At 50.6% G+C, this 20771-nt stretch overlaps 2 protein-coding genes across 4 annotated transcripts; both read right to left on the bottom strand.

The window, feature by feature from the left end:
* Positions 1-1105: 1105 nt before the first annotated feature.
* ubxn11 (UBX domain protein 11) lies at positions 1106-6833 on the bottom strand. 3 transcript variants are annotated; one of them, XM_018734557.2, is made up of 13 exons: positions 5766-6833; positions 5404-5520; positions 5047-5147; positions 4769-4823; positions 3790-3869; positions 3573-3672; positions 3242-3459; positions 3052-3129; positions 2776-2914; positions 2588-2691; positions 2390-2463; positions 1865-1990; positions 1106-1543 (listed from the first exon to the last, which is right to left on the bottom strand). In XM_018734557.2, exons 1-13 carry the CDS (start codon positions 5857-5859, stop codon positions 1405-1407), a joined length of 1425 nt encoding a protein of 474 aa, XP_018590073.1. In that variant the 5' UTR covers positions 5860-6833; the 3' UTR covers positions 1106-1404. The 3 variants fall into 3 exon arrangements, with proteins under 3 accessions (XP_018590073.1, XP_018590072.1, XP_018590074.1); XM_018734556.2 differs by having other exon boundaries at positions 2390-2466; XM_018734558.1 differs by lacking the exons at positions 5404-5520; positions 5766-6833 and adding an exon at positions 5229-5373 and having other exon boundaries at positions 2390-2466.
* A 5492-nt stretch (positions 6834-12325) lies between these two features.
* Positions 12326-16370, bottom strand: ccn2b (cellular communication network factor 2b). The gene is made up of 6 exons (XM_029259877.1): positions 16331-16370; positions 15962-16105; positions 14906-15122; positions 14438-14704; positions 13990-14201; positions 12326-13280 (listed from the first exon to the last, which is right to left on the bottom strand). The coding sequence occupies exons 2-6, from the start codon at positions 16013-16015 to the stop codon at positions 12969-12971; spliced, it is 1062 nt and encodes a 353-aa protein (XP_029115710.1). The 5' UTR covers positions 16016-16105; positions 16331-16370; the 3' UTR covers positions 12326-12968.
* Between the last annotated feature and the right edge of the window lie 4401 nt (positions 16371-20771).

Here is a 20771-nt window from a genome sequence, read left to right on the forward strand (position 1 = left end):
GTTTGGGTGAAACACCGGGTGCCATTCGCAGGCTGATCTGGGACCAGGATAGAGCATAACATTTGTGTATTTAATTTAGTGCCAATGAGTATTGCCCCCCCCCCCCCCCCCCCCCCCCAAACTGACCAATCAACTGAGGACCCCCCCCTCCCCTAACCCAGGAGAATGTTGTTGGCCACTTTTGAGAGCTTTGTTTAATAAAAATAGTGCGAATGTAGCATCGACATGATGGGCGCAGCAGTCTTTGTTCCCACTTTTCTTGCTCCGTCGTCGTAACGGCTCTTGTTCAACGTGTTCACTTGATCGGTGTCACAATTACTGATTATCCTTCGACTCGCTGCTCTCCGAGCCCAGACCGCTCTCTCGCTCTCTCACACACACGTGTCCAAATTGTGTTCCTCCCGTGAAAACGAGTTCCTGCTTCTCCTCCCTTTGTGTCAGGAAGGTTCAGCCACCTGCAGTCAGTGCTGATCCTCCCTCATTTAAATATTGCCCTTTTAAATGGTCCCCTTAGGCCCGCCCCCCCGTACCACATTGTTACAGCCCTGTCTCGTCTTCCAGGAAGGTGGTCAAAAACAGGGTAATAAAGTGCACAAACGCAGTGTTCTGTCACGTGACTTATTTCCTTCTTCAGCGTGACACAATAATCGTGTTTCCCAAGGAGCAAAAGGCAGAGGTTCAGCGAGTTGAGAAGTGAAAACAGCAGAAGCTCAGACGACAGACGCAGGTTTTCACACTTGAGACTCGCCGTCGGGCCTCTGGATTCTCAGAGACGCTGATGATGGACGAACGGTACGTAAGCCAAGGAGAAGATGAACAGCAACCAGACGGCTGGACTCAAGCACAGTGACGGTGGACACAGCCCTTCAAGGCTGAGGGCCCCAGTGCAGCACAGAACTTTCCGGAAGAATTCTGTAGGTGTGGTCAGCTAAAGCGGACGTTCCCCACACAACGATGAGTCCGTGGTGAGAAGTTCCTCACAGTTCCCTCAGGAATGTCTCACAGGGGCCTCATACACACACACACGCAGACAGTAGCAGCAGCTTCTTTTTCATAACCGCACCTGGAGGGAGACACACTGGTACGAAATGACAGAAACATTAAATAATGTAAACCCCGCCTGTTTCCTGTGCAAAAGTCACAGTCATTATTTATTAATGATGATTATGATGACAGTAATTACAGCTGCATCCAGTGAGAGGGTGCAGAGGGAAGCCCATCAGTTCAGTACTTTCTGTTCTAGGGACCTAAAAGTAACATCATGTACAAAGCATTTCTTTAAAATACATTAAAGAATACATACAGAATACAGAATAATACATTAAAGTATTATTATTATTATTTATTAAAACAATAAGTGAAAGGGTGTCCTCGAGGACAGGCGTGAAAGGTCAGCAGCGGAGGTCACCGCTGGTGGGGCCGCGTTCGCAGCAGCAGTGTCGTGTTTTGCGTCAGGCCGCAGGCGGCAAGTGTCTCGTTGTCGTCGTCATAGCGACGCTGAGGGAAGGCGCTCATTATGTCATAGGAGGTGTCGCGCTGCCCCCTGCAAGCAGAAGAGCGACGGTGCGGAAGTAAGGTCTGCTCAGGTACAGAGGACAAAAGGTGCCGTCGTCCAGCAGCAAGGCCTACGGGCTCCTTGCTGCCCCCTGTGGCCATGGACACGCACGACAGGTTCTTCTCCCGCATTCATATTCATGTTCGTATTCATGTCCCTTATGATTTGCGGAATGACGTAACCATGAAGAAATGGTCCCGTTCATAACCGAGGCTGCAGCCATATTTGGAAAACAACTGAAACAATTGGGACACCACCTGTACGTTTAAAGGTGCCGGAGAGAGACGACAAACACTGCGTGTCTCTTACCTGTGAGCGTCCAGGTAGCGGCGCACCTGACCAATGGTGTCAGAAGGAAGCATCTGCAGGACAAAGATGTTCTGTCCATCCTCTGAGCGAAGACGCAGTGTGGTGACGTCACGGGACAGCGCTGTCCTACAGGGGGCTCAGTCTTGGTCACTTTTTCATTATTAAAATTTCCACTCGTCTCTGGTACTTTGGACTGGCAGCAGGTGGCGTAATGGTTAAAGCTGTCAGCTTGCATTCACGGGTCCGAGGCGCAAGCCCCACCTCCTGCTATCGTGCCCTCGATCTATGTACTTACCCTGAACTGACACGGTAAAAATGACCTTGCTGTATAAAGTGTAAATCAGTGTAACTTACTGTACAAACCTCACACTCAGCCACCATGGAGTCACCATATGTATTATGTATTTTGCTCACCTTCACAGGGAGCTACATAGCATTTCGCGACAGTAATTAAAGTCTGGAACCCACTGCCTCTTAACCACAGTGACACACGGTGCTCAAACCGTGAACCACGGCAGCTGGTACCTGTTATCGGAGGCCTGCCGAGTGGGTGTGTCTACGACTGTAACCGCGGAGTTCCAGGATGCAGCAGAGGAGCCCTGCTGGCAGAGAGGGGGAGGCAGCAATGAAGACATTTCCACCTTCCTAACCATCAGCAGTGCATGGCTGCCATGGAAACAGGCAACAAAGCAGGATGAGAGCTGAGGGTCAGCGCCATCTCACCTGCAGCATGGACCGCAGTGCATCCCGCACCTCCACCACCAATCCTGCTTTCACAACCCTCTCTGGCAACCTGTTCAGGAAGTGCTCTGTCTGCCGGCCACACCCTGCACGTGCGCACACACACACAGGTCAGTCGGAGCACTGCTGTCTGTCCCAACGCACCAGCAGGCACAGGAAGTGCAGCATACCTTGCTGTGGGTGGGTCTCCACGACGGGTCCAATGGCGTCAGGGGAGCGCTCCTTGGCTCCGCCCACAACCTGCCCCTTCCCGGGAAACGCGGCCCATCGTGGCCTCTCCTGGAACGCTTCGTGTCGCCTGTCAAACACCTGCACACGTGTGTAAAAAACAGGGAGGAGGGGCTCATCACACTGGGGTCAGACTTGAGGCAACTGGGCCAGAGGTTCTGATGTCATTTAAGCACACCCATACACACACCCACACGGTGTGAGACAGGTGCGCCCACCTGGAAAGCGACTCCATCGGGGAACCTGCCCTGTAGCTCCGAGGGGAAGTAGCCATCCATCAGGTCCAGGATGCATTGCTGAAATGGCATGAGCCTCAAATGTGTCGTCGAGTGGAGAGCCAGCAGTCTCACACACTCACAAACACACACACACACACACACACACGCCTTAGCTGCTCCTATACGCTACCTGGGTGCCGGGCTCCTCGTAGGGCCGGAAGGGACCCTCAAACATGACGATGCCATTGCTGTAGAGCGCCAGGGGGACGGGGGAGCGACGGGCCAATCGGGCTCCGCCCTGTGTCACCTCCACGTGACACTCCCCCTCCCCCACCAGGGCGTTCAGTTCCCGAACCCTGTGCAGCACCAGGTCAAAGTCCACGCAGAAGAGTGTGTTCACAGAGGCCCCTGCAGTGGGGAGGAGCACCGGTCACACACTCGCTCGACCCACACACACCCCACAGAGGCACCGAAGGACCGCAGAATGGAAGCGGGAACCCGGGACTAAGGCAGATCCCTACCTGACCCGTGGCTCACTTCTTCTTCCTCTTCCTGTGGAGAGGCGGGGCCACTGTCCCCAGCGCTGCCCACCCATACCATGCCGTAGTCGCTGAGGAACCGCTGCGGAACCGGGCAGAACGGCAGTCGATAAGAAAGACCGCCACCTTCCTCTGGGGGTCATCTCCAACCCCTAGTGCGGTCGCTGTGGTCACGTGGACCACGATGCCACTTTCTCACCTCCATCTCCCACACCTGCTCCTGCAGTGTGCGGCACGACCTCTCGAGCTCCTGCACCCGCTGCGGTGCGCCGGCCTCCTCTAGAGCACGCAGGGAGTGGAGTGCGGTCGGCGCACGGTCAACAGCGATCAGCTCAATAACACCCCCTTTATACAGCGCGGTAACTTTCACTCAGTTATCAGTTCATGGTAAGTACCTTGACCACTGAGTCTTCAGCAAACTATTGTTGGCGGCCTACCCCCCCAAAACTAAGGTAACTTGAAGAAGGGTACGAGAGCAGGAGGCGGGAACTGGAATGACTGCACCAAGTCCCGGTCTCGAACCCACTGGAAGAGCAGCTGGACCATGAGGACACTGAGAAGCTGCTTCTTCTTCTGCAGCTTCTCATCACTCTCAACCCTTAATTGTGGCTTTTTTTTAAACGCAACATCAGTTTTTCAGCCCACCCCTTAAAAAAAAAATCTGTCGCTTCTGCAAAGTCTTTCTGAATCGCACACCTGGTTACAGCAGCGAATATGGACCTCCAGACAAGAAGGTTCTGGCAACTTCTCCTTTCATTCCATCACATCTACCTTCTCTTCATTCTACACTAAATCATAAATAATGCAGAAATTAAACGCTGCTTTATTGTTGCTATTTCTAAAGTTCACTGGATCTACAGGGTAAAAGAGAGGTTCCTCACGCAACCCCTTTGAAGAAGAACAGTCCAGTGAACCACTTGGGGCAGCAGGTGGCGCTGTGGTTAAAGCTGTTGCCTTTAGACTCAGAGGCAACAGGCTGAAGTCCCATCTCCTGCTGTAGCACCGAGGATCAAGGTACTTTCCCTGAATTGCTCCAGTAAAAGTTACCCTGCTGAAGAAATGGGTAAATCAGCGTAAGTATCTTTGGAGAAAAGTGTGACACAGCCGTGCAGCTCATGTTAACTGCAGTGTTTTCCAGTCTTCCTGGAATAACCTGGGGCTCAGGTTTGAGGGAGTACCTGTGGGGCTACGCAGGAGCTTCAGCTGCTCCTCCAGGACGGCAATCTTCTTGTCCTGAAGACAAGAAGCAGCACATTGCGGGCGCGCATAGACACACACGCGCACACACACGCGCACACACACAGGAGTCAGCATCACAGAGAAGACTGAAAACAGCGCTCATCCAATAAACAGTTGAATCAGTCCCTCGTGATGCTCAGTCCTGCGGAGAGGACCGTTGGGACACCTCGTCTCACTCTGCGGACACTGCACCTCCGCCTCCACATGGAACCCACACCTTCTGCTGGATGTCCAGGGCCTGGCGGTGCACCGTGCGCTCCAGCAGCCCCACTCGCTGCATCATGCTGGACACGAAGGCCGAGTCGCTGAGGTCGGAACCTGGAGCAGAGGAGGACACGTCAGGCGGAGCATCGTCGGCTCGACCGCCTCCGTCAGACGCCTTCAGAGAAACTGACTCACGCAGGTGGAAAAATGACGGACCGTTTCAGCCAGCAGCCAGATATTTACTGCGGTAATCAGGCTGGGAACCAGGTACGAGGTGACTGTCGTTCAGGCAACTCCCTGCGCATCGACAGCACCGTTCCTGTGTCCCGTCCCCCCCGTCCCTCGGGTTGACTGGCGGGACGGACGTTACCGCTGTTGGGGCTCATTTTCTGCGTGGCCTTTGACCTGGAGGTGGGACGTCCATCTGCAGCGAGGGGGTCCTTCGCTTGTGGGGACAGGAACTCATTCAGCCATGCAGCCTGGTGCTCTAAAGACACACACACAGAGCCTTGTCACTGCAATTCATACAACACCCAAAAAGGATCCATACGGAGGAAAAAACATCTGGAAAAAGTACATTAACATATTTACAGGTTAGAAAATTAATCTGCTCTATGGGGGGGTGTTCTCAGATCTGATCCTCTACTGGATTAAACCACAGTTATAGCCGGAATATGTGTGTGTAATCGCTCAGTGGAGTGTGTGTGTGTGTGCGCGCGCGAGTCCCCTCACTAGCGGGCGGCAGATCTCTCCTCCTGGGCGCGTGCTGCCATCCCGGCAGGGGGGCTCTTCTGTGCTTCCCCAGGGTGGACAGTGGACAGCTCATCCAGCCGAGTCCAGTCACACACGACTCCAGTCCCTCGTGTCAGAGCAGTGCTCATTACTGGGCTCCCACCCACACACACACACACACACACACACACACACAGATGCCCTGCGGCCCGGGCCGAGCGGCTCTCACACACCCCAACGTGCGCGCGTATCGTGCACATTCGCTGACATAATATCGAAGCGTCCGGACAACGACAGAAGAGTCAAAGTGCCGGACTAATACCAGCGCGGGCGCGCGCGCGCGCACACACAGACACAGACACAGACACAGACAGCCCGCTCCAGCGCTGGCACTTCTGTTTATCCCCGTTTCCATTGGTAACGGAGCACTTCCTGTTGGGAGGCAGACACGTCATCACAGGCGGCCCGTCAACCATAAGCAATTACAACAAGAATGAACAATATTGTAAACAAATATGTATACTTTCTACTTAGCTTTTTTTTCCTCAGGGTTTACCCTTGTTCCGTACATTTTATACTACGCAAACAACTTTACTGTGCATCTTGCTTTCTTATTCTTATATCGCGGCGCTCTGAGTTCGGACGGGGCGAAGAAGGAGGCACAGGCAGCGTTCATTATGAACGTTTTATTAGGACACAGGGAACTAATACTCTCGGTCCGAGGACCCCGGTTCCTCCAGGACCTGCGCCTCTCGTCAGCCTTTCTCCTCCTGCCGCCGCTTATAGCCCCTTAAATCAGCCACTTATGTTCCTCTTACGTCACGCAAATCCAGCCAATTATAATATACACATTTCCCGCTCAAACGCAGTACCGCTGGTCGTTACAGTTTGTTGTCAAGTCTAAACGTATTGCTCCAATTCGGTTTTCAGTTAGGTCATGTTAGGTTTGGCATTTCACCATTCTTGGTTGTGAATGTGACATTTGCCGAAGATTATACACACAAAAACTCGTTTTGATTGTCGTTACTCTTAAACACAAGAAAAATATCTATCGGTGAAATTTAGGTTTACTTTCAGGAACCTTGATAGCAAATTTTACATTTCACACCAGAACATTTTGCTGTAAATACAATCAAAGAATAAATGTGTTGTGGTTTCTTGCTGTAGAACACATAATTCACAGAAGTCGGCAAGACCACGAAACTACACGGCTTAGAAGCTTCATCGTGTAGGACGCACATAAAATGCGTCATCAAAACATCTTAAAGGGCCAGTTCCTCTACACACCCCGCAATTGTTAAGTCCGGTTTATTTCAAAGAAGTCTTCCATAAAGCAGATTATTTCATTTTAGGGCACTGCGGGACTGCGCGTAGCCACAAACGTGTTCTAAAAGCAAAGTGGAATACACAGCCCTGGTGGTGTTTAGGCTACCAGCCGCTCAGTGAAGTATTCAACTGACGCCATTCTCCAAGAAATTAAGTAAACCAAACCTCCAGTAAATCCCAGAACACTTTATTCTGTATTTTGCCAGAAATAAAGTATGAAAAATGCTTCTTTCACATTTCTCGAGTACGTCAGAGATGTGTGACATGGAAAACTGTTAACTGACACGTTAGTTTTGGAGTGTGATGTCTTGCTCTTTCAACGCACTTCAATGTTTTAACGTGTTTTTCCCGTCATCAACTCTATTGCTATAAGGTACAAAAAGACGTACATTAACACGAACGCACGTAATATAAAGTAACTGTTCCGTCTGAGAAATGTGCAATAAACAGACAGTGTGCGGGACTCGCGACCTTTGACCTCTGACGCAAACCGGAAGTTTGCTGTGTATCGTTAACGCCACATAATTAATTTGCTTTGCATTTATAATCGCGCTTGAACGTTCAGTTACGCAAACTGCAGCTGAATTCCCAGCAATGCTTAACCCGCTGCTCATTTTATGTCGAAAATAAGAGAAATAAGCTGACTGACGTTATACTACTAGTCTAGGTTGCGACTTCTAAAAACGAAGCATTCGAGCAAAGCAAAGCAGCAGCTCAAAGTTAAAGGTTGTGTACCTTGGTGTAGACTGATGATTGATTTGCATACAATTCCTGTATTCCCTACAAACTGAAGTACAGTGAGTGAGTCAGTACACAGACCATCATGTGCTAGTAGCTACACCTGCAGCATGTTGTGAAGCGAAGTGCGTCACTGACCAGCGCTGCTCTGCTGAAGCAGGTGGTATTTGAAACCTTTGCAGAAAGCAGAAGCTGCCACATTAATATGAGGCATTGTCTGATAATTCACATTTTGGTCACTCGTAAGGAAGGCAGACTAATCGAAGCAGAGATGAATTCAGTTCACCAGCAAAGCAGGGTGAGGAACCCCTGCAGCGCAAAAGAGTTTAGTCCTTTGCCTTTGTCTTGTAGAAGAGAGGACCTTGTATTTAATCAGTGTCTTCATCTGAACTGCTGTCAAAGACTGAAATGGTTAAACCATGAGTTTCAAATACTGACACTTCATAGGAAGCCATTGCAGCAAGAGGCCACACGCCTGGGCATTAACACATTTTCACTGTAAAACCTTCTCCGATCTGATCGTCTACAAGAGAGCAACAAGCACAATTGTGCGGAGCAGGCCCACTGTCACCAACACTCCAACAAGAACCATTTTGGATGAGAAAGCTGTAAGGGAAGATATTTCATATTTCGCTCTTACATTTAGGTCAGGCCTAGGTTACAGTGGCTAGTCTGTTGTCTTGTGTCTTTGCGGCAAGCTGGGGACTGAAGTCCTGCAATTGATGGTTGAACTTCAGCTTCTCCTTGATGAAAATGGGGCCAATTGTGGCTTCACCCTTCTACTTCGGAGCTACGAAGAGCAGGAGACAGTGGTATCGTTTGAATCGGATCCTATGAATATTATGCAGGATGTATCTGCAGGACCGGGTTGTGGCTTCAATATTTTGAGAGAATGTCAGACTCGCATCAATCGTTACTCCCAGACTCTTAGCAAAGGAGCTAGGTGAAATGAGTGAGTTGTCCAGTTTGACCGAGAGGTCGTGACAGGAGGACAGGCCAGCTGGGAGGTAAAGAATCTCTGTTTTGGAGAGGTTGAGTTGGAGGTGGTGATCATACATACGTGAAGAGATGTCCGACAGGCAGGCAGCAATGCGTGCGGAGATGTCTGACGCACCAGGTGGAAAGGAGAGGAAGAGCTGGGTATCATCGGCATAGCAGTGGTATTCTTCTAGTGTGTAAATATGGGAAGGTCTCTCTTGTTGTCAGTCATCTGCAGAGGGGAACACACAGGTGTTGAATACAAAGCCACTGAGAACTGTGGTAATATGGTTTGCATTGCCTACCGGTCATTTGCCTGAGGGAGAACATCATGAGTTGTTCATCTGATACTGTTGACTGAAAAGGGATCCACACTGGCTTCAAAGTACTGCTGCTCACATTGTGCTTCCTAATGCAGTTAAGAAGCCCCATTCCAAGTTAGTGCAGTAAACAATGGGCTACATTTTTTCCCTAGTTTGAAATGCAAAAGATTTGTTTCTTACCTCAAATAGTGGCACTCAATGTTGACAACAGCGCTGTTGGTCCTCAGAATGGGAGCAGTACTAATGTCTTGGGGTATGTAGGCCAGGGTGAAGGTGTAGACTGGCGCTTCATCAGTAATCTGTTATCGAACATTATAGTAGAGCCAAGTCTCCACTAGAATATTTAAATAGTGAAAGAATATTTACTGTGCTTGAGGGAAACAAGCTTACCATCATTGAGCTGCCACATCCCTGTAGTTTTGTTTCAAAAAACAGCACATCTGTCCTGCCCAGTTGAAACACAGCCTCCCAGTTTGATCTCAGAGGAATGGATTAGACGGCCAGGACCCAGCAGGTCCCTCTGCACTCCCAGGAGGCCTGAGCTCTCTCGGTCTTCCACCATTACAGGCCTCACCGATGTCTGTGGATTATAAACTACTTCTGGGCTTCTCTGAGCTTCCTGAACCATCAGACTACTTAACAGCCAGTAGTCCTGTACTTACACACACACACACACAGTCTGAAACCACTTGTCCCAAGTGGGGTTGCGGTGAACCGGACCCTAACCCGACAACACAGGGCGCAAGGTTGGATGGGGAGGGGACACACCCAGGATGGGACGCCAGTCCGTCACAAGGCACCTCAAGCAGGACTCCAACCCCAGACCAGCTAGAGAGCAGGACCCGGCCAAACCCGCTGCACCACCTCGCACCCCATAGTATACAGTATATATATATAACCTCAACATGAGGCTAAGACACCTTGCAGCCAATGTTATACAACTGTCAGACACACTGATCTTCCCACCCAGCTGAGAAGAATTAATGAAATGTAAAACAGGAAATTGTACCCATCATGCAAACTCCGGTGAGGAGTAACTTTTACTACATTCATTTTTTGCAGTTTCCACATTAAGAGAAATCCTGCATACAATAGTGTTAAAATGTGTAAGTTGATACTGGCAAAAGATATGTAAGGTCTGTGTTGGGATGGATTTTAAAAACTTTTCCTTGTTACCAGTTTTCCCAGGTGTTGTCATGGTCCAACAAGGAGCCAATGGATAGGACTCAAATGCAGGTGTTTCTTTATTGAGGGCTTGGTAAGAGAATAGTCAGGGACAGGCGAGGGTCGGTCGACTGGCCTTCGTTCGGAGTCAAGAGGATGGGAGCAAGGAGTCAAGGAACCGGGGGAGTCGTGTCCAAGGGCAAGGGAGGAGCACAAGGGAGACCATGGAGATATCACTTGGAGTTGCAGTTTGCTCAAACACGATTCCGCAGGCTGAGGTTGTCCGGGCAATATCTTTATACCCGGCTTTCGTGATTTGGTGCAGGTGTGGTGCTTGGGCACACGGTTGGAGGAGTGACAAGTGTGAATAATTTTACTGTCTGGTTGTTTTCTAGGCACCAGTTTTTTTTTTTGCTTTTCTTCCAATGACTTAATAAAATAAATGAGCTTTTTGCTGTATTGTAAAAGCAAACATCTGAATAAAAATCAGCAACGGTGTCACAGTGTTCCCCCGGGGCGGATGCGTTGGACCCAAGTGAGGAGCACAGGAAGAATACTCATGGGGCAATCCAAGAGACATGGTCAGGGAAACAGGCAAAATGGTCACCGATGGGCAAACGAAATCCGAAGGTCAAATCCAAGAACCGTAATCCAGTAGAGGGGGGAGAAGTCGTGGTAAACCAGGAAGTTGTGGGAGAGGAGCAGGATGAGGAGCAGGACTGGGAATCAGGGAGGTCAGGAGATCTACTACAAGAAGCACGAGCGAATAGCGATGCTGAACAAGGTTCTGAATTTGTGTGCGTTCCTTGCTTTCCTTTTATGCATTCATCCCCTAATCAGCTGCAGGTGTCCGTCATTGCGCTGAGGTGGAGTGCGTGACAGACGGTGCTTCATTTTTACAATGAAAGACTTACTATCACACGAGTATTGTAATGCGAATATATCACAGTTTGCGTGACACCTCAGGTTGCATCTTGTGATTGACATTCAGTTCAGTTCAATTCAATTTATTTTTTCTAGAGCGCTCTTCTCACGCAGTGACACAGAACGCTTTAACACAGGCATAAAGCAAGAAAAACAGATACAAACAAAGACAGTCGAGTAATGGCTACTATAATAAAGTACTTTTATAGAGCCATAAGTATACCTACTGGCCACCGGGGAAAGGAACAAAAACTCCCAACTGGAGGTTGAGGGAGGAAAAAAAAAAACCTCTGGGGGTCCATGGGCCAGTGGTAGCCCACCCCCCTGGGCATTCTAGAAAGTAACAATTTGTAAGCCAGTGTGTAACAAGTAATAATGATAATGTTGGTAAATGGCATCTTGGATCCCCGACTCGGCATGGAACGTCTCGATCGTCACGGCAGATGGACATCATCCTCTGTCAGCACGGGATTCGTCTGTCACCGCTGGCCAGCCTCCTCAGGTCTTATGTAGCGAGGTAGTGCTCAACGAGAAGATAGGACAGAGTTAGTCATTTGTTACTTAAGTAAATTTAATATGCATTTTTATTAAGGTGCTAAACAACCAAGGCAGGTTGAATTACATTACGAGGTGGAATGCCTGAGTGAACATATAAGTCTTAAGCCTGGATTTAAAGGCTGAGAGAGACGGGGCATTTCTGACAGTAACTGCTAGACTATTCCACAGTTTAGGTGCTCTATAACTAAAGGCGCGACCTCCTACTGAGGTCTTATTGATCACAGGTTCATGATCACAACTTCTTCTCTTGGTCTCTACAAGTCTATAAAAACTTGTATAATTATGTCTATATAAATTTGCAAAGTACAATTTTAACATTTAATAATTTACAGTATTTTTCAAAGCTATATTAAGTAATCTTTATGGATCTTGCTGGCTGCAAATTTGAGTTCTTATTTGTTATTAGGTTAAATCTTAACTTTTCATGCTGAATAATTTACTTTCCACATAATCAGAACACAGAACAAAAAGGCACAAATCCAAAGTGAGAGTTTGTATAAAAATATAGCCTTTTATTGAAGGGACAAAAGTGCAATAGATGTGAAGTCGCGTGTCTCCCAAAGGATGGCGAGGCGTTGCAGTGAGTACATTAATACAGTACAACGTCACCAAGTGACAGAACTCAACCACTTAAATTATGGTACAAAACTGTACACTGCTTATTTACACTATTTACACAAGATGTAACTTTTCATTCAGAATATAAATGCACTAAGTGACATAAGGCAGTATTTTGCCAACGAAGCCACATTTGAAATGTGTTGTTTGTAGCATAAATTAAAAGAGCTCCCCTGAGGCATGTAGAGGGGGCTTGTCAAGCGTCGCACTGTGAAGGACAACGTGTGCTTCCGGTGCGAGTCCTTTGAATATCGTCTACTGCCTTAGCAAACACGCAGCCCCTGCGTCTCCGGGTGGCTGTTCTAGTGGTAAAGCACCAATCATTACACTTATTATTAATTGTACATTATTTAGAATTTAGAGGCTCGTGGACTGCTAAGTGCGTTTTTGCTCTGTTCTCAGTGTTTTTCTTACTATAGTGTGAATGATTAAGCACCTCCTTGAGACGGGAGTGAGAGGAGTTCATCTGATGCCGTGGCGATAAACTGTCAGTGAGCAGAAATACTTGCAGACATAATCAGTTCATCTTGTGTTTTTTATCTTTGTCGCATGGAAGATCCGGCTTCCTCCGGCTTCACATGTCGTTATCGTTGTCATAGTCCCCGCTCATCCAGCGGCGGGATGTGGAGAGGAAGATGTCGTTGTCGCGGGGGCAGTCGCGGTGGCAGGTGCACGTCTTGATGAGCATCATCTTTCGGTGGAAGCTGTCACCTTCGGGGCACCTGAACTCCACATCTACGGTGATGCTGCTCTGTGGGGTGCAGCAGCGTCCGTCCGTGCAGGTCCCGCAGAACCGGGGCTTGTAGAGGCGCACGCTGGAGCAGCCCGACAGCTCAAAGTGCAAGCCTTGCTCAGCCCTTGGGGTCCGCAGGCACTTCTTCCCTTTCTGTGAATCGAGAGAGCAAATGTCATCAGCCAACGGTGTCTCGGTGGACCGTGAGAGAGCGTCATCAGCTGACGGTCTCATGGTTGTCTGAGAAGGTTAGTGGAGTCAGGCACCAGAATCTTAGAGTCAGCATGATCAACCAGTGGCAACACGGAGGCTTGAGAGAGCGGAAGGGAGGGGAAATCTGTTGTACCTCTGGGAGAAGAACACAGATGACATACATCCATTCACCTGCTGCACCAGAACACTGAGCTCTGTAGAAAATTACAAGAGGAGGAGTTTGTATGCTATAGTATACAACTAAGACGCTTTGGATAAGCAAGATCTGCCTTCTAGGGAGTAACCTGAGATTTTGCTACAGAAATTTGGAAGAATATTTGACCCCCCATTTTTCTCCAGCGCTATGGGAGAGTATTTGGCCCCCCAGTCTGAGCAATAACCTGTCCATCGCCGGCAATCTCCCAGAAACCTCCACAGTGCTGCTTCTTACGACACCCCAGTAACCCCCGTCACCTTGTGTCTTCTGTGAGTGGTGTCACAGTGGGGGGCATCGTTTCCCAACGCTCAAATCCAAAATGGACGAAGATCAAGAATTCCCCCGACGCTCATACTAGTCTTCTAGCCACTCCGTAATCATTTATAGTTACTCAGAATGTGTCCCTAGTACACGTGTCCACGTGGCTGCTTTGACACACGGGGCGGCGCGCACCTTCATGGCTATGTCCGGAAGTGCTCGGCAAGGCCGCACCATGCACACGCGGCTCTGCTTCTCCAGCTGGCAGCGCTCGTTGTCGTTGGTGACGCGTGTGGAGATGCCCATGCCGCAGGTGGTGGAGCACTCGCTCCACGCCGTGGTCTGGACGACGCAGTTGTCCCGCGCACTCTCTGGAGACAGGTCGTAATCCGGGGCCTCTCTGTAAGCTGAAGGTGGGAAATCAGGGGGTACTGAGAAAAGACGTCTCCAACATCTTGAGACGCTATTGTCAGAGTTCATTCTAACTGTGCACCACTGGACCACTACTACTTTACAATTGCTTCAGAGCTGCACACTTTTCCAGTTGACCTGCAACTGTAACGGTGCAGGAGCTGCAGACCGGAGGCCTCCGGATGCGGTTAAAGCTCCGGCACCGCGTGGTCGTGGAGGCGGGTTCACGTACTGCCTGTCGAGGTGGTGCCCGCTGCAGACTGGAAGTGGCCGGCCTCGGGCACCTGCTCGCACGCCCACTCCTCGCAGCAGCGCCCGGGGATGTGGATGCGGCGCGGGTACGGGCAGTCGGGGGAGGGCAGGCGCGCGACCCCCCCGCACGTGGGCACGCAGCCGATCTCGCCGTCCATGCAGACGCACTGGTGTCGGCAGCTGGGCTGGAAGCTCTCTCCGCTGCGGTAGACGACCCCTCCCAGGTCACAGGTCTGACCCTCGCGGGCTGCGGCGTGGGGGAGGGCCACCGTGAGATTCTCCTCGTGCCACACGTACACTACGCTGATATTGTCGGAAAGCGACGGGTTCGGAGGAGCGAATCATACAGCAAAAACCGATTTTAATACACGGATTCCGTCCCCCCTTCTGTCGCCGGTCCAGACCTGCAGGGTTCGGCTCTTTTTGCGGCCGCGTTGCACGTACTCACCCATGCAGGTGCCGGTGTTTGCGCCAGGCTCGGCGCCGTAATGGCAGTACAGTTGCTTGTGGTGGTCGCAGGGCTCCAGGAGGGAGCAGCGGTCGCCCGCCTGCCCGGCGCACACCTTGCAACAGCCGCACTCGTCCGGGACCAGGCTGGTGCCCACGGCGCAAAGCGGGGCTTCTGAGGGACAGTCACAGGGCTGGGAGCAGTCTTGAGCCACCGCCTGCGGGGACACGCACACGCGCACACGCTCACACGCGCCCTTTTCATTGTAGAGTGCAATATCAAACATCTCCTCCAGGTGGTGTCATTAAACATTTGGAAATTGGAAACATTTATTTATACATAGAGCCTTCAGGTGCTGTTGCTGTACTCGGGGTTACTTTCTGTTGTCTTTGTATTTTAAATAAATTTAAAAATAAATGTCGCACAAGGTGCACTACAAGGTAAAACTGTAAGGAAAGCCAGATCAGAAGTCCTGGCTGTGAGCACAGCTGAGGCGTCATCACTTCATAAGCTTAAAGCTGACGCTTCGTGTCCGAAACACCATTTAGTCACATGAGGGTGGCACTTTCTTGCACTGCTCTCATCTGTTATCACGCGTGAAAGCAGACGGCGGTGCTGCGGTGAGGGCACAGCTCTCCGAGTGAAACCTGGAGACCGCTTTGTGGGCAAAAACAGCTCGTCGGATAATCCCCGTGAGCTTTTTCACCGAGGTTTCGGTAAGGACGGCCAAAAAAGCGAAGCAGGACAGCGTCTCGTTAAACGTCCGTAACGCTCTCTTTCGTCATTGTGTCTCGTTACGTTTTGCACTTCCTTGTTATATGTGTAAAGTGCAGTGATGATGATGCACCGTGCGTTTGTATAGTGAGGGCGTTACAGAGATGATGCGCAAACCCGTGAAATTAGTGACGGCCTCTTCGCAGCGGAAGGAGACCGAGGCGTGCATCAACGGACGCTATTGACGAGCGATAAAACTGGCGGAAGTGAACGGACGGAGATGTCGACGAAAAGCCGGCGGCGATGTTCCGCTAACAGGAACGGCGTGAGCGAACTTCTCACCGTGCGAAGGAAGCAGAGCAGAAGGCACACGCTGACCCTGACCGTCGGCCACATGCTGAGCTCCTTTCTGCTCCTTGGCTCCACGAGCTTCTGCTGGAGGACGTTCCCACGGGCTGCTCTCGCTCGCTGTCCCGAGCTCCACGCCTTGTTTGGGACCAGAGGCAGAGACCCTGCTTTAAATACCCTGCTGAGGGGTGTTGCCCAGGAAACGAATGACATGCCGTGCGGCCTGGAGGGGTGAAAATATTCATATTCCAGATGTGGAGTGCCCAGTTAGATGTGGTGCTGTTTCATATTCCTCTTTTAGAAACAGAATCCACCGCACTCCACCTCACCCCACCTCACCCCGAGCAGCAGCTGTTTTCTTACCTGCTTTTTACGGGAGCCCTTTTCCCAGACTTGAGGAGGACGTGAAGAATGTGGGCTGTTCCTCCAGCCTCGGCCGCCGTCACCACGTCTCCCTCGCGGATGTTGTGACGGAGTCTCGTTAACGCTCGCTCATCAGCGGGAACACGCTCGGGCAAATAAACGCGTGCGCGAAAGAGACCGCGGGATAATGGGAGACGACGTTAACTGGAAGACCACGTTTCACCAGTTTATTTCAGTTTATAACTGTTTGGTTACTCCTTCAAACACTCTTAAAATAAGAATCGATTTTTTTTGTTTCAAAGCCAAGCCAGACATTGTGAGTCACTGTTCAGTTAAAACTGTTACCCCACTTCTTTTTGCTATCAATGTGCTAATAAAAGGATAACACACACGTTACATGAGCTCAGCTGTAGCTGCAATTGATTTCTTCCATTAGGTTTATTAGTTTAGTAAAGCAGCTCAGATGGCTGGAGTCACTGTGGTGAAAGCATAGTAGTCAGATGGATGCTGAGCCGTGGGACTGTGTGCTTTTTTTCCTTTTAATACTTTAAAAACATTTTTGTAAATGTTGACATTGTCTTTTTCTGCATCACCTTAGCCCAGGGTTGGAGGAAGCGCAATCCAACAGCAGGCTGAGCGGCTCTTCGCAACAGAGCTGTAACCACGGGGACCCGTACATTCCGAACGGCACGCCTGCGAACTGCACGGAACCGCCCTGGACGTGACCCTCACGGGTACGCTCTGCGGACGTGAGCCAGATTCACCCCTGTTAAACACACCCCAGGGCAACGGTAAGAGCACCGTTACTGACTCGTTAGCAGAAAGTGGCCGCAGTAAACGAAGCTGCGGCTTTGTGTTCGTTTGCCGGACACGAGGAAACGTGAGCAGGGAAGGGTCCTTAGACACGCCGGTCTCGATCCTGTGACCACCTCGACCCGCACATCCCCGGATGCGTGTGTCCCATGTAATACGTCGCGCATCAGTTGGCACGCACACACTGCTGTGTGCGTTGTGTCGTTTCTGCGGCAACGCAGTCTGCATCCACCGGGGGGCTCTGAGCCGGATCAGGGTGAAAAAACAGCTCCTCGGTCTGAGAAACAATAACAATGTGCTCACAGCTGCCTGTAAACATTCTTAATCCAGAAAAATGTTACCAGGTTCCTGTTGTTTTCATGTTTTGTTACATAAACAGGTTAGAAAAAAATGTGTATGTTTTGCCAGTTTTTAGATTTGATTTTAGATGTGTTTCCGGTGCGGTGGCGCAGTGGGTTGGACCAGGTCCTACTCTCCAGTGGGTCTGGGGTTCGAGTCCCGCTTGGGGTGCCTTGCGATGGACTGGCGTCCCGTCCTGGGTGTGTCCCCTCCCTCTCCAGCCTTACGCCCTGTGTTGCCGGGTAGGATCCGGTTCCCCGCGATCCCGTATGGGACAAGCGGTTCCGAAAATGTGTGTGTGTGTGTGTGTATTTCTGGTCTGCCCTGCAGGACGGATCCCACCCGGAGAGTCATCTGTCAACTCGTTTGACCCAGAACAAAGCAGCTGTGGCTCGTATGACCGTGTTCCTGGCTCAGCTGAGGAGGGCAACCGTGGTCCAGATGCTGGTGTGGTGTGGTGTGGTCACCGCGACCCTGTACACCAGGTACTGTGTAAGGTTAACATGGCACGCACCATCTCCTCAACATTCACCGGTGGTCTGTGGTCAAATCTGCCAAGTCACTGCTCCCCGGGACACATATGACATCATCTCCCTCTACCTTGTGTCTCAGCCACCAGGGTTTGACCCAACACGCAAAAAGCAATGTAAACAAGCGAATGGAGGTGCATCAGAGTTACACACGCGTGGAAATACTGCTTCTCAGTATATGGCATCACTAGTAATGTCTACAGGGCAAGGGGAGGGGGAGGCCCGCTCTGACTGTCAATACACACACACACACGACACACCTGCTGCCATCATACAGAAAACATGCAGCACTTGTCCTCTGAGGCCTTTAGAAAAATTACTTGAGGCTTTAACTCGGTAAACTGCTGATGTAACACTCTTCTCCTCCAGTAAGCGCACTGCTGGAACCAGCGTCACACGTCCACAGCTTTGCTCATCATCTGTTCATAGTTTACCGTGTGTGATGTTTCTTGTAAGGGACACGTACAGTATGAACCCTCCAGGGCTACGAACGGGATGCCAGTTGATGGCGTGAGCTCTTTTTACAGAACATTACAGAGGCAGGTATACGAATGTGCTGGGTTTGGGGGTTCACTGGTTCACCGTGAGGTCGGGAAAGGAGTTGAGTACATATGCTGACTCACTGCTGACTCACAGAGAGAGGTGCACATTGGGTACCACCTGATAGCTTCAGCTTTAATGACTTTATTCTCTTTCTGAGTCCCGGGCGGGTGGCTCAGACGAGCCGGATGGCCCGTAGCTGCTGAGCAAGCAGGTCGGATTGACAACTGAGCAAACATCGCGTGGGAAATCCACCGGCACCATCAGCAGCTTTACGAGCCCGAGTCAGCAGCGGCTACACCCAGTTCGCACCACGGGTGGATCGGGATTCGCCGGTCAGGCTCTCATGGCATCTGAACCTGTGTCACAACGTCAACATCGCTGACCGAGAGGGGGCAAGTCGTCCGCATCCAGAGCTTCAACATCCAACGGAGTCTCCAACGTCCAGGAGAATCACCGATATTCAACAGCAGCTCAGCATCCTCAGCAGCTCCATGCACCACTTGATATCGCCATTAAAATTCTGCTGAAATCCAGAGAGCACATTCAAGTGGCTCGGGTTGGGCTCCGGGAGAATCGGCGCTGCTGTATGTCAACGCAGCAACGGAACAGAGCTGAGAAAGCATGGGGCTGCCGGACAAGACGACTGAAAGAACAGTGAAAGAAAAGGAAGAAAAATGTTCAATAAGCAGAAGTTCTGCTGCCGGTGACGCTGTTCACTGGTCTGTCTCACGCGAGGCTCCGTCTCCATCCCTCCTGCGTCTCACACCGCGAAGTCCCCACATGTGTCATTTCCTCCAAACAAACAGGCGGTTCTCTGTTTGTGACGCTCGGTGTTTCTCGTCCGAAGACTCCTGTCCTTTTGTTCCTCGCATCAGAGAGCGAGCGCCAGCAGCGGTAGCAGACACGGGCTCCGAGCGGCTTTTTCCAGGGTCCGTTTTACCCCAAGTACACACACTTTAAGAGCTTCAGCACAGGCTCTCAGTGTAGAAAATGTGAGGTGAATTCAGCAGATTGTCTCTCTGTGCACATTTCTGTGGAAAATTGTAGGGGAAATGACTGTAGGCCAACACTCCGGCTGAAGCGTGTCAGAGAGGTCAAGTCCCACAATGCCGTGCAGGTAGAGTAGAGCCCTTAGACCCTGATTTGAAATTAATGCTCCAGCACTAATTAGACTGCAGATAACACATGTGCTTCACATTAAGCCGGTGTATTACCACATTGTTTGGCTGCTTTCACCCAGGCAGCTGCACATTTCACTGTGTTTTGTGGCGAATGGCTCTGCTCACGGCTCAAATGGCACGGCTGCTCCTGAGACTCAAGCAAAGCCTTTGGTCGGAAACCCGGTTCCTTAACCGCCGCATTATCCCCAGCGTTTCTCACGATGTCGCTGATCACGACTCAGCACCGTGGAGCGGTTCGTGGCCTTGTAGCCGTGCCAGAGAGCCGCCGCTCTTTCTGATGTGTGTGTGCGTGTGTGTGAACCGGGCACCTTCACGCTCAACACCTCTTCGTTTGCTGCATGTAAACCCAGCTGCTAAGGAGCCACCTGTCACTGCTTATCTTTGCACAAACTCTGCCTCTCGTGCAGGAGGTGCTCCAGGCACCTTGGCGCCACGACCAGATCGGCACCCCGCGACACTCCTCAAATCTTGGTGTGAAGCGCAGCCGTTTTTGCCCCGATGGATCCAGCGCTGCCCGCGACAAAGTGCCACAACACGAATGCTTGCAGTGGCACACACAACTCGCCCCTCACCGATATAAGTAATTTAACCCTAAAGCGTTAACGCTTCGGAAACTCAATTTTAAAACACACGGAGCAGCTGGTAGCAGTGTTTAGAGCTTCTGCCTTTGGACCTAAAGATTACAGGTTCGAAACCCACCTCCAGCTGCAGTCCCCTAGAGTACATGATACTTACTCTGTTACTCCAGTAAAATGACCCAGCTGTATAAACGGGTAAGAAACTCTAAATAGCTTAACATTGTAAGCTGCTTTGGAGAAAAGTGTCAGCTAAATGAATAAATGTAACACATGCACTATGTGGCAAGAGCTGATGGGAAGGTTCCCCTCATCCCACCACTGCAACAGTGACACATCTGCAGAGGTCCAGTAGCAGTGTGACCTCTGCTTGGCACCAGTGGATAGGGAAACGCAGGACATGAGATGTTGGAGCAGGTGGGTGGACGTGGCCACCTCAAGCTCCACGTCCAGGTGGACG

Source organism: Scleropages formosus, chromosome 18 (genome assembly GCF_900964775.1).
Source record: "Scleropages formosus chromosome 18, fSclFor1.1, whole genome shotgun sequence".
Classification (NCBI taxonomy): Eukaryota; Metazoa; Chordata; class Actinopteri; order Osteoglossiformes; family Osteoglossidae; genus Scleropages; species Scleropages formosus.